General features: G+C 34.9%; 1 protein-coding gene across 1 annotated transcript in view; it reads right to left on the reverse strand.

Annotated features, from left to right (window-relative positions):
- Positions 1-502: 502 nt before the first annotated feature.
- CCDC102B (coiled-coil domain containing 102B) overlaps positions 503-14,316 on the reverse strand; it is a 174,123-nt gene continuing 160,309 nt past the window's right edge. The window contains exon 6 of the mRNA XM_079301105.1: positions 503-607. Within this exon, the coding sequence (XP_079157231.1) occupies positions 596-607 (12 nt within the window). The 3' untranslated portion in view covers positions 503-595. The remainder of the gene's footprint in view (positions 608-14,316) is intronic.

Below are 14,316 nucleotides of genomic sequence, written 5' to 3' on the forward strand. Positions count from 1 at the left end.
TCATTTGCTTTTCCATCTATGCATGCAGGTATGTATGCATGTATATTCTTTCTATTTGGAACCAGGATGTGTGAAAGTACAGAGGTCAAGTGTTCTTTCTTCAGTAATTTATATTTTCCTACAAGCTGTGCTGTAAAATGAACATTATTGCAACTGTTTGATTAACTGCTGCATTAAAACTATTTATTCTGGAAAGGAAAAAAGCAGAAACAAAATCTTAATGTTTTGACTTTAGAAGGAAATGAGAGTCTTTCTCAGAAGGGCTGGGCAAGATGTGCATTGTTAAAGAACAGGGAAATAATTCTTTATCATCCAAACCTTATTTCTGTACCCTGAAGGATGTTTCATGTGAGCAAATAAGTGGGGACAAAGACTGCTAGTCCTTTATCTGTAGGATGTGGTGTGAGGAGTAAATAATCTGATGAAGGAACAGTATAAACATATACGGTATTTATCTTTCAACTTACTGTACACAGTGTTGCCACTTCTTACCTGCAGTTACTTGACTGCTTGTTGAATAAAGGCTTATGCTGTCCATACAGCAGCAATTGAAGTACTTGCCTCCTGCGTGGCTGCTTCTTAAACAATAAATGGACTACAGTTGCATCTGTGAAGAAAGAAACCCTTATATCAGGAAATGTTCAAAGAAATGCAACACTATTGAGAATTGGAGAGGATGTGAATGAATTTTTACAATAGGATTAGATTTATGGTGAGATGTTACTAATTTTAAAGCTATGTGTTTATCTATTTTTCTGATTTAATAACTATTTTTCAGTCATAGTTTGTCTATCCCAATGTTAGCAACAGTGCAAATTGAGCTTCCAGCATTTTAATATATTGTCACATGGTTGGAGTGAGCAGCATTTAGATCAGAAAACTGTTAACAATGGGATGAATATAGTGTTGAGAAAGAATGCTAATTTTCCCATCACTGATGCAATGTCAGTGATTAATAACTTAAGACAAATTCAATTATCGGTTCTAAACCAAACTCTACTAAAAGGACATATGGAAAATTAGAATTGAAAACCTGAGAAAAACCCTATGACTTTCTTTATAACTAAAAAGGTAAGTGACCACTCTTTAACAGAGTTAATAATATATTTTTATCTGTAATTTATTGCTGGAAGAGCAGCAGCTGAGGTTAAATACATTTCTAGTGTGTGGTACTAGAACAACAGGACTTCTTCGCCTCTTCTGAGTAAGCCAGTCAATATTAACATTATGCCAAATTTGAAATCTGTGTTGCCATTGTAAATCAGATCTAAAATGGATTAATTAGAATTTTAATTCTAGTAAGGAAAAGAATAATTTCAATGATCATCAGTTTTATTTACTTACTTCTTAATTCTTGCCTGCATAAAGGGAACAAAAACAACTTTATGAGGATAGAAGAAAGAAGACATCTTTCTAACCTCTAGTTCTTAAAAAATAAGTTTGGGTATTTTTTAAGAAATCTTAGAGTTTACTCTATTTTGGCAAGTTTTAGATATCATACTATTATGGTTAAAACCTAGAATAAATAATGTATCTAGACTAACTGGTCTGTACCTAGGTATGGAAAGTGACCAAGCAGAAAAATACCTGGGAGTGCTGGTTGGCAGCGGCTGAGCACGAGCAGTGCCCAAGTGGCCCAGAAAGCCAATGGCATCCTGGCTTGGATCAGCAATGATGTGGCCAGCAGAACTTGGGAAGTGATAGTTCCCTGATGCCAGCACTAGTGAGGCCACACCTCAAATCCTGTGCTCAGTTTTGGCCACTCAATTCAGAAAAGGCAATGCTGTAGCAAGCCTAGAGAAGGGCAGCAAAACTGGTGGAGGGTCTAGAGGGTAAATCCTATGAGGAGCAGCTGAGGGAGCTTGCCTTGGGAAAGATTAGAAAAGGGAGTTGGATGTTTTAAAATTTTTGATGGATTTTTTTCTTGAACTGTGTAAATGGATTTTTGCTAAGAACGCTACTGTGGAACATTTCTAGCTCCACTGAGCTGCTTGATATGAAGGTGAGTGATACTACAATATTATAATCAAACAAGAATAAAAAAAGGAAATTACTTTATACTTTGGACATATAGACTCAACCCTAGAAAGGTTGTGAATCTGAGAACTGAGTATCCATCTACTCATTTTATGAAATAATTATTCCTATTTTCAACTCGACCATTGCTCTACAGATTGCTGCTCATTTATCGACCTCCTTTCTAGGTCAATCTTTTAAAGCAGAGTGTTTGGCACTGGGAGCTATACACACTGTTGTCTGTGACATTCCTTTAGTGAACACTGTGCCAGGAAATTAGTATTTCTGAGCCTGCACAGTTTATTATGAAGTTGTGATAAATTTTCATTCATATTTCCCAGCACGGATCAGTTGGAAGATTGGGGAAGACAGTGACATTAGCATCAGCAGGGACTGTGTCTGAGTCACACTTTCAGAGGTGTTTGGAATAGTGGGTGTTGTGTTTCCAGGTCTGATAGTAGTTTGCCAGCACTGTCCTGAGGGAATGCTTACAATCCAGTATTGTTTCTCAAGCACAGCCGTCTAACAACAATTCTAAAAAGAATAACTAAATTTAGAATCCTCTATTGTATTCAGCTCTGCAATATTTAATTTATCCTTATCACAGTCTGGTGCATGGAGCAAACACTTCCATTATATTGATAAGAAAGCACAACACTGCCAATTTCCTGTGAGCTGCTGGTTGGAAAAGAGCAATTGTGTCTTGTTTACAGTGGTCAATCTTTCTGGAGTTTGGAGGTCTCTTTGAAGTCAAGGAGATATCCAAGCCTCTAACCTGGAGAAAAATTATTATCTCTGGGGCATCTAATATAAGGCTTGTCTTCAACTAAGATGGAGCCAAGCTCTGAAATTTGAATCCAGATTTCAGTCATTTGCTCTCAATTACAAGGGGGAAAAAACTGAAACAAAAATAATGCAAAGAAAGCATGGACCAATTTTATTGGTTTCATTCAGGTACAAAAAAAAAAAAAAAAATCCACAGAAATCAAAACCAATAACTTTTGAAAAACTATTCAACAAAACAGCATTTTTTAATGAAAATATATTTTGCTGAAAACTTTTTAAAAGCTTCAATTATTTTATTTCCAGTGTTTTACTATGTGATTTTATGTAGCATTTCATTATAAATTCTATGCAGCAGAAGTACTCTTATCTTTTTCACTGCTGAATATATATTCAAACACATTTATATAGGAAAAATATAATATATATATTATATATATATATATATATATATATATATGTTTCAGAAAACAATTGTTTTCTATGTATCAAAAAATAAAAATTATACATATTTTTAAAAGGCTTAAAATATGCATGTGGACAGATAACTACACACATATACTAGGAGTCAAAACTGACTTTGGTCCTAAATAAATGTGGATCCATTTATTTATAATACTGATACTGGGATGCAACATCCATGTGCTCCTTAGGCTGAGGTAATGGTAATATCCTGATACATGTCCAAAGTTAGACTAGCAGAAATAGGGCCAAGGAAATCAGCAGGGAAGAGTAGTGCCAAGACTTTTTGGGAGTATTAGGATACTGAACTGCAGACCAGACTACCCTGGGCTAGCAAAGTTTGACATTTCCAGACTAAGCTTGGGATATGAGAACAAGTAAATTGGAATGTAAATTTCTGGGTAGCAAGTGGGAAGAAAGACACTGAATATAAATGATGACAGAGAATGTAGACAGATATTGCAATGAGCAATCTGCTCACTTCAGTATAAAGATGCAAATAAGTGGGCTAAATGGAAGGCAAGAAAGCTTTTTTTGGGAAAAGTAAAGAGGAAAGCTTATTGTTTTGTGCTTTCATGCTGTGGGATATTTATTGTGAAAAAATACATTACAACCTGTCTACTCATAACTTTAATCACCCTGCTGTTCATAAGATGCTGGAGAGGAGAAAAAAAAAATTGCTTCTGAAAGGAGAGTTCAATTCATGTCTTCATTTACTTAACGTGGAGTTGTGCTGTTCCAGATTTAAGGTAAATTAAGGCAGTCAGATTTACAGTACACAGACTTAAGATGTATTTGAAGGAGCCTGACACTGCTAAAGCCAAAAAATACACAGCTAGTCATCTGCAGCTGATGTCTTGTTCAACATTTGAACAAGGAGTCAGAACAATTTTTTTGTTATGAGTAAAGGTAGAGCTTTAAAGAGTTTTGAACAGGGACTGTTGATGTAGGGACTGCTGCTATTACTGTCATTAGTGTTGTCATGACATGTATTTCATGCTGTCCAGAGACAGCAGAACTAGAACCTAATCTGCATTCTTCTGTATTTTTGTAGTTCACAAGAATATCTTAAGTCTATCAGGAAAAAAAATGATGAAGTTAAAAGCAGGAACACTAACTTGTTTTGTTGGGTGCTGTCTTCTAATACCACAAATCAAGAAGACATTCCAAATGAAGCAATGTAACCTTGTAGGAAAATAAATTTCCTTCCTATTCATCCTAATTCCTATTGGAATTCAGGCTGAAAACCAATTTGCAGGTACCTACTAAACAGGTATTCAGAGTTGATTGGGTCTTTAAGATTTGTTTTCATACCACAGCATAGTTCTTGTTAATTATTTGAAAAAAATTTTCATCAATGCTTTATAAATTAAAAAAGTAGAAATGTATTTATATAAATGCATGTATTAAATCTTTCTGGACCAGCATTTTGTCACACCACAACAGTGAAAATATTGACACAAAGAAACATGCTGTGTAAAATGGAGTAATTCAAAGGGGAAGAAAACCCCCAGCCCTGATTTCTTCAAGGCGCTGTGTAAACCATACAAAACACTGGATAGGAAAAGTAAACTTCAACTTAGTCCTAGAAGTGAAAGCTCAGCAGTTCTGTCAAGACAGTACGTAAAGAGGAAGTAGATCAAGGGAATTTGTCTATTTGCATTTACATCAGCTCTTTAGAATCTATTGTTTTTGTTAGAGTTAGTTGCAGTACCTGACTGAACAAAATAATTAATTCTTTTCAGTTCTGCTGAAAAAAACCTGGGCCCCTTGGGACCTTATGTCAGTGCAAAAAGTGTTGTAAGGGTCTATAGATCTCCTTCTTGATTTCTCTTTCAGTGTTTCCTTTCCTTCAGTTCGCACTTAAATTTAAAATTTCCTGTCTTGGGGTAACAAGTACTTTTTGAGTGCAAACCAAATAGGATGAGAGAGGAGGGGAGGGGAAGAGAGAGGAGGGGAGAACACAACTGCAGCGAAATTTATATACCTGGCAATATTTCACTGGAATAAGGGGCTTTACCTGCTGTTGTTTCACATGAAAAACACTAAGGAAGTTCCAAATCAGTGGAAAAAACTTCTAAATCATCTAATGAGCACGGCACCTGGAGTCACTCTCAATGAAATCAAGACATACAATTGGCTGTAGGCAATATTGGTGCCCACTGTGAATCAAGCCAGTCTGTTCCTGTATAGAGATCAGTATACATGGAAATTTTATTTTTGTTCTTGCCGTTCAGAAATTTTCTTCAGTGTGTAAGGAAGAAAATTCTGTATCTCAACAATGTGAAGTAAGCTTCAAGGCCAAAATGTCACCTTCAGCCTTTTAAAACTTTCTTTGACAACTTAAAGAAAAAAAAGAAAATGTTTGATTTGCAGCCAAGTGTTCTGACACTGCACAGTAGCCCTGAGATGAACTGCAGGATGTTCATCCAGTGTTCAGCACAGGGTTGGGAGTTCAAAAAGGTACTGGTGCTAGGGGATGCAAAGGCAGATGACTGGAATATATTTGTGTATATTTATTTTTATATGTTTATACATAATTACATATATATATATATGCATATATAGTGCTTTAAAAATAAACAACCCATCAACACTTATTGAGATTATTTACTGTAAGGAGAAAAAAATAATCTGATTCTAAAATATGGATGATTAGGAAAAATACATGCAGATTTTTCTGTATGAATTTAACTTACTCAAGTGGTAAATGAGGTAAGCACAAGGAAATAAACAGCAGTTCTATAATGCACAGGTCATGGCATACCAGATTTTGAAACACCTTTTCAAGTGCTTTAAGGTACAGAATTGTACTTTTATAATCTCTGGTGGACAGTAGCTCTGTATTTCATAGAGTATGCTGAGTTGGAAGGACCAATCAGGATGATGGAACATTTACTCTACATTCCTTTAAAATGGGAGAAACTTGTTTTGGTGAAACTCCCTAAAAAGGAGGAGCTTTATCCTTTTATTCTTTCCTGGAAGAAACTGAGTAAACTCAGTCCTTCAGACAGCAGATTTTGAGACAGGAAGATCTAATGCAAGGAGTTGGAAGTTTTGCAGCACAAAGAGAAATTGATGAGGAGAGCACACAGCAGTTAGGAAAATATCGTAAGTGACAGAAGGGGCTTTCTGAAGTATTTGTTGAAGTTTCTACAAGTGAAGTTATTCAAAACTTTCAATCCCTTCTTCCCTTATTTTGAATTTTCATGTTTTAATTTAAATTTTAATAATGATTGTATACATTGCTTAGTTATGGCATTTCATCTTGGGGATCTTAGTATGAAGAAGAAGCTAAAATATATTCATCCCAAAATTCCAGCTTAGCTTCATTTAGTCAGTCCATACCTTAAGGATTTTCATGACTCTATGACTGCCAAAAAAAAAAAAAAAAGAAAAATTCTTATCTCCTCTACACTATCTTTGTAGCCATATTCCTGTACCAAGAACCATCAGTAGTATCTTTGCCCCTCTCCCTCTTCTTGCTCTAGTTACTATAATGGTATGTATATAATATAAAAAGGTCTTAGAAATATTCTGGAACAGCAATTACTTTGGGTACTTGAAATTAAGGAAGCAAATTTCTTGCAGTTAAACCATGATGTGCCCCCTTGTGTTTATATCAAAAATAACTTTTCTACAGTGAAATGATTCATTCTGGTTTGGATGAAAGGTTCTGATATTCCAGGATGGCAAGTGGCTTACAGAGCAAGTAACAAAGGTCCTAAAACACTTCATTTCTGAGGCTATATTTTACTTTCACCGAATATTGCTCAAGAAATCTCAAATCTAATTTACATAAGAATTTAATATCTTTAGCATAAAGTTTAAAAATCTGAAAAATCAAATGTGGATCATTAGGTGGGAAGAAACAACATGAGCCATATGGTAATGTTATATGCAATACTATTTTTCTCCAGTCATGAGTGTTTTAGCTCTCACTTTAAAATTTAACATCTAAAAATGGAAGAAAAAAATCCTCAGTATTGTTTTCTAGGCTAGAATAAGATTACAGATGACCATGATTAAAAGGATAAAAGGGAATAAAGGTCTTTCAGGAGAGTGTGTCCTCTGGCCACAGGGACAAAATATCAATATTAATGAAAAATTATATTCCTTTGCAAAATTATTGCCACTGGACTTGGAGAAGTTATCACTTTAAAGTGAACATTGAGGGTTTAATGACTGCATCATTTTTCTTAAGTAGTAGTGTAACAATCTTTCTCTATAGATCAGGGTGGAGCTGAAAGCAAGAAAGAAAAAAATGTTAGTTAGAGCTTGCAGTTTTTCTAATACTTCATGCTATTTATTTGGTTTATGTTTAAGTCTGGCTTCCTGCCACATGAAAAAAAGAAATATGGTAGTTATCAGTGGCTTGAGAGCTGTGAGAGTACACACCATCTATTGCAGGGCAGTCAAAGTGACAAGAATGTGGTTGCCTGCCAGAGGGTATAAGGAAAGGAAGGAGACACTAAGAAGATAGTGAATTAAAGAACATACGGGGGAGAAAAATGGTAGAAAGGTTAATGTAGGTTCAGCACAGTGTCAGAAATCAAGTCAAAAGGCTAAACAGTGAGTTCACTACCCAAAAATGAAATCCAGTAGCAAGCTAGGCAATCAAACGAAACTTAGTTATTAGAAACCAAGAGATATTGTGCTACTCAAAACATTTGGGAAGGGATCCACCATTGGAGCTGGATAGCCAGTTATCTTAGCTATCTTAGCTGATCAGTCAGCATAAGAAGAAATAGATGAAGCATCAGTTATGTGTAGAACAGGTCCTACCTGGCAGACCAGGTAGTCAGCTAGGAGAGCAAAATGTTAAGGGCAGCAAATAGTCTAGTGGCCATTCCTTGTGCCAGTGGAGATTCACTTGTGTGAGTGTCTTCCAGATTGCCCATGACAGAAAAAGTGTGAAATAGGTGCCCCTGGTTCCAACCAGATATCATTACTAAAAATCACAAATGAGGAGAAAGATGCTTAAATGACTCATAAAAAATAGACATGAGAATCACAGGAATTATTCCCCAAAATCCATTTCGTATGTCACAGTCGTAACTGACACTGGGTGCACGTGTGCTTGAATATGTGTATATGTGCATGTCCCTGGTTTTGGTTTGTGTGGTTGGATATTTTTTTGCAAGAACTACTCTGATGCCAGATCTTTGCTTCTGGAAAGGCTTAGCCTTGTCTGTCTAATCTGCTCTCATAAGTGCAGCCATCCTCAACACTTTCAGACCTCTCAGTGACCTTGGAATCAGATCAATGCAGGCTGAATTAAAGCATTTAGATTTTTGAATTGCACTATTAAGCGTAAAACCCCCTGCTGTTTCTGTATGCTGCAGCTTTGGAATTTGGAATTTTTATATGTAATGTTTATTTTCAGAAAGATTTTGAGTTCTAATTCTTTCCTATGAACCGTATTTCTCATTTTCATGTCTGTATGTGAGAAATTGTCCTTAATGTTTAAAAACTAGTTTCTAATATTTTTTCCACTTCTTTTGCTGGCTTATTTTGTTTTCTTCCAAGTCAATATTAGGACTTCTGCATTATTTCAGATCAGAGACAGAATTTCTGGCTTTCTGAAATAGACTAGTTTGTTGAAGATCATTGCAATAATTTTAAGTTTCAATGGCATAAATTATAGAAAAAAGACCCTTAATATTCTGTTTATCTTATATTCTTTGTCTTTAACAGAAGCAAACTAACCAGGAATATACAGAGGCATCTGTTATAATGACATTTGTTTGTCAAATGACAGCTACATGATGTTTATCAAATGGTTTCTCCTCACTATGTCTTTGAAAATTTTTGTGAATAATTACCACTTTAGGTCACATCTGCTTTCCTATCCAATTCTACAGTTTGCACAATTAAATTAAGTAAACATGAAAGACAATTGCTTAAAAGGAAAAAAAAAAAAAAAAAACCCAAACATTATTTTGAGAAAGAATTTGGAAGAAACAACAGCTCTTATCTGTCATCAAAACTGTCAGTTTGATGCACAAAGAGAAAGCAAATGCTTCAGTGCTGCAATAATGACCTTAAACATTATTTCTTTGAACTTGAGCACTGCCTTTCTGAAATACTGTCCTTTGGTTCCATGCTGTAGAGAAAGAAAAGAAGATAAATAATGTGTGAATGCTTAACTAATGTGTGTTCAAAATTGATAAGGCAAATAAATACACATTTTTTTTCTCTTGTGCTGTGCAAATTTTAGATATCTTCAGCAAAAGAGAAGTTCTTTCTTTTCTTACGGAAGATTTATATTCTATAAAATAATGTAGTTTGGAAGGATAAAAATTTATGTAAAATTTAAACACAGCAATAAATTAGGGATAGGAAAAGAAGTATAGAATGGATAAAGGAGTGGATACTTGATGGAAGGAATTGGTAATATCTATCTTTTATATACAAGCCAATAATGTATAAGAGCAATAACTGAAAATAAAATAAGAATATTAAGTACAAACACTGGAAAATCATCATATTATATGAGAAGAACATTGGGGTTTTTTTCCCTACCTCATTTTTTTTCTTTTCTAACTAGAATGTTGCATGCTGAAGCATATTTCATGCAGGGAATGTTTTCTAAATTGTGATTTTTGTATGCATCAATGTGCACAATCAGTTAATATTTGCTGTCATGGAAAGAAAAAACTTTTTTTTTTTTTGTCAGATTCATTGTGACATCACTATGTTTCATTATATAAGGAGACATTTCTCAGAGCAAATGAAAGCATCTGAAACCTATCTTCAGTGTTATAAATATGTCTAACTGTTTTATTCTTTTTGTTATGTACAATGAATTCATTTTAATACGATTTTCCCCCTCCTCCTTTAAGTTCTTCACTATTGGCAAACCTTGTATATGATCAATTGAAATTAATTTCTAATTCATTGTGGATTCTCCTATTCAAGGAGAAGCTTTTAATTAGAAATTATATCAAAGATCCTATCACAGGTGCTGTTGACAAGCCTAATGAGTTTGTTACATCCTTGAGGCTGGTCTAAATAGTGCTGGGTTCTGGAAAAAACCTTTCTGATGACATGCACACTGGCCAGACTCCCTGTGAAACAAGCTGGAGTGATTCTGCTGATTTAGGGAGCTAGAGCATTGTTGGAGGTTATAAACAGCAATTTGCTGATTCTGTAAAAGTTTTCTGCTTTGGCTGCTTTTATGGAAACTAATGAGAATGTCTCTGCTAACATTCACATAACTAGGCTAATGGTCCCTGGCTTGGGAAACATAACCCAACAGAATATGGATCACATCAAAACCAGCAAAAATCTTGTAGAAGAGGTATTGTCAACTACAATATGCAATGGTTAACCAGCAAAAATACAGGCCAAAGCAAGATAATTTATCTGAAACCACAAAGAAATCTTTAAATAGCTTTAGAAATCAGACATAAAATATGTCCTGCCTGAAATCCATGGGCCTTGAAATGACATCAAGAAAAAAAGAAAAAGTTGTTAAAACAAAAATGAAAATCAAAACATATCTCATTGAAAGCACAAATAAAAACATATAAATCAAAATCAACAGTGAGATCCATATACAAATTTGAACCCAAAACTCTCAGTTAATTCATTGATTTGGATAATAGGATGGAGGGCAGCATTCTGAGCAGGTGCAAGATGGGAAAATATCCATGGCATACTTTTAATAAAATCTGTCTCCCTGGAAAGTTATCAAAATGACTTCAAGCCCGATGTCATCTCTAGCAGAAAAAGATCTAGCTAAACAGAGAGAGTAATAGCACTGGTGTTCTTTAATTCCCAAGAAATACCACACCAAACATGAAGCAATTTTGAGTAGACTGTCAGTTCTTCAGGTCAAAAGACATGTGTGTAGTTACCTAACAAACCAGGACAATATATCTATCAAAGTCTGAAGGAAGACTATTCTGTGCATCATTTGAATTAATATAATACTATTTTATAAGCAATTGGGCCCACAAAGAATATTTAAATTCTTATGTAATAATGCATTAACAGTTTTGCTGCTGCTAATCCCATTCTGCCTTAAACTAAAAGCCCAGCTCACTGCTTTCCATCTCTTTTATTCCCTGCCTCCTTTGAAAATAGTGGGTGGGTCTCCACCTTAAGTGATACCAGATCAAGTTATGAAGTCCATAGACAGTGTTAAATGATGATAATATACACGTAATTTTTTATAGACAAACATTTTTCAAATAATAGCAATCTCATTCTGATTTGTGTTTCTAAAAAGCCCAAAAAGACAAACTATCAAACCCATAGAATCTTCATAATTGCTACATCTTTCAGAATGCTTTTTATTTACTCCAGACTAATCCTTTGATATGTGAAAACAAGGGAACATGAATCTTTGGGTAGTATCATGAGACCTCGGATATTTGCCATTAGGCAAGACAGCTGAAATAAAAGCCATAGTTTCTACAAATCATTACCGCTTTTTTTCCTTCTTCTTTTTTTTTTTTTTTTTTTTTAATTGTGTTAATGCTTCTATAAAACATTCAGCAAAGAAAAGGAAAACCTTCATAGACCTAGAAACATTTAGGATTATTTCCCTGATGAAAGCATTATTATCCCCAAAATTCACTTTTGTGTCTCTCCTAGTAATCTGTCTCTTTACATCCTAATTCTATTTAGCAAACAATATAGTTCACTATAATTGCAACTTTATCAACAAAAGCATGGCTTTTTCACTAAATCTCAAGGCAAATTTTCATTAAATGTTAGCCTGTTATTTCTTTCACAGATATTTGTAAAAACCTGTGATTTTCCTGTCTAATATAATGGTAGCACATTTTTTCTTTTCCTTCATGTGGGGAAGGATTTTATTAGGTTTATGGTTTTTTGTTTTATTTAGCTTGAATTTAGACCTCCTGAGGTTTCTATTTCATTTGGAATGATCTTATAGTTGCACACAAACCTCAGTATTATCTGAAGACATAAAAACCATACATCTACCAGAGACTCAGCCTCAATCAGTAATTCTGTCACTGATCACTGTATTCTTTGAGTTTGAAAATCAACCCAAATTTTATACTGAAAATCTCATAAGGTTTTGTTCAAAGACCTCAAAAGAAAATACACGGAATATTTCAGGATCAGGAAGAAAAAGCCAACACCAGCTCTTGGCAAAAGCTTGACTGTGAGAAACTGGCTAAGGTTAAAAGCAATAATTCTTTTCAGGGGCTCACTTTTACTCTAGGCTTGTTCAGCTTCAGAAGACAACAAATGTTTCTGGATTTCTTATGAGAAATCTATTGTGCTGTTGCCTTTTCCCCAGTCTGGGAATGAAACTCGAAATAATTTTAGTAAGGAGGTAATGTAAAAGGGGGATATTCATTTTAAAACCTTCAGAAGCACTTATGGAAAAATGTCCACAAAAGTCCACCACCCCCCCAGGGGTGAGTGTATTTTATAGGTTTTAGGAATTTGGAATTTAGTAATTGATACAAAACACCAATTAGAAGGACAAGAGGTGATGCAATTCCCCCCAGGTCAAGCCCTTTCTCTGGAGCCCCCGTTCAGCACTAGCTGTACTTTGTCCCTGAGAATGAATCTCCAAGAGTTGTTCTCAGCCTTGGTTCCCAGGTAAAACCAAAATAGCACTGGAGCCTTGTACCCCCAGGGCTTGGAGCTCTGGAATTTGTTTTTCTCCTTAGAGAAACACTATGGAAAAGTACTGGGAAATCTGGTCACTGATACAATAGACTGCAGAGCTACAAATATATGTGTGAAGAATGCAGACAACATATAAAAGAAAAACGGCAAAACTTAAATGGCATCAGTGCATCTCTTAGCTCTGGCAGTGAATTATTTATCAGATTCCAAAGTTAGATTTAATTGTCTTTCATTCTTTACCAAAGCACTGTGACTACAAATTCAGTCAAAACATTTTCCCATTTCTAAGGGTAAACAGAGATACTACTTTTCTTCTTGGTAAAAGGAATCTAATTTAGGAAAGCTTTTGAAGAAAATCTTAATTGAGATCCTGGGGAGGATAAAAAGCAGTAAGACACACAAAAGCTGAAAATGGATTTCAGATGCTTTAAAACTGGGGGTTTAAAACTACGTATCAGTAGCTACCAAACTTGAGAGACTTACAAATATCTTTAGGGATGTAAGTTTTATCTTACAGTAGACTTCATATTTTACATCTCTCTGTTCTGAAGAAAGATATTCTACTGCAGACTGAACTATATGTCATGTCAGCCTGAGCCATATTTAGGAATTCTGCTCTGAAAATTTATTTTTGAAAGATGTCCATAGAAGTTGGAAAGAAGGGCCTCCCTGTGTTCAAGATACTGGTAGATCAGGATTTCTTTCAGCAGGTAACAGCTTACTGGTGCTTTCCTTTTTCTTTCTTAAACACCTATTATACACACACACAGACACACATACATAAATACATACATATGTATGTTCTACATATGAATATACATGCACACACACACACATATATATATGTGTGTATGTATGTATGTATGTATGTATGCATGTATGTATGTATGTATATGAGGTGCCAAACTAACATTCTGGATTTAAAAAGCAGGAAAATTATTTAAGTGCTCCACCTCTTGACATAATATGTGCTACTACTTTAGGCACTTCTCAGTTGACTTCCAGAGACTGTTAAGTGTCTCTACCTCTGTAAATTTGAGATTGAGGATATGATTCTTTATCAGGTGTATTCTTTTTATAATTGTCGTGTTGTATTTTCAGAACCTTCAGTTTCAGAACAAAATCTTACTGTATTTCTATATGTGCTTATATCTTAGTTCCAGGGATCCACCAACAAAGAATAAATGCATGCATGAGCCATTCAAAATATAGGTCTCTATAGCTCCATACATTTGCTAATTCTGATTTTTAAGTCTGAAAGGCCTGGTTCTTTGTGGTTGTCATGAGAAGGGCTGCAGCATAGAGTTATATAATAGGTGTACACCATTCATCCAATGGGCAAAATCACAGGACTACAGGGATGCTGGAGTCTTCCACTTTCCACTCCATGCTGTTTTCATCCTCATGCTCAGTTATCTCATGCCCTCCTCTCTAACT

Source organism: Erithacus rubecula (assembly GCF_903797595.1).
Source record: "Erithacus rubecula genome assembly, chromosome: 3".
NCBI classification, from domain to species: domain Eukaryota; kingdom Metazoa; phylum Chordata; class Aves; order Passeriformes; family Muscicapidae; genus Erithacus; species Erithacus rubecula.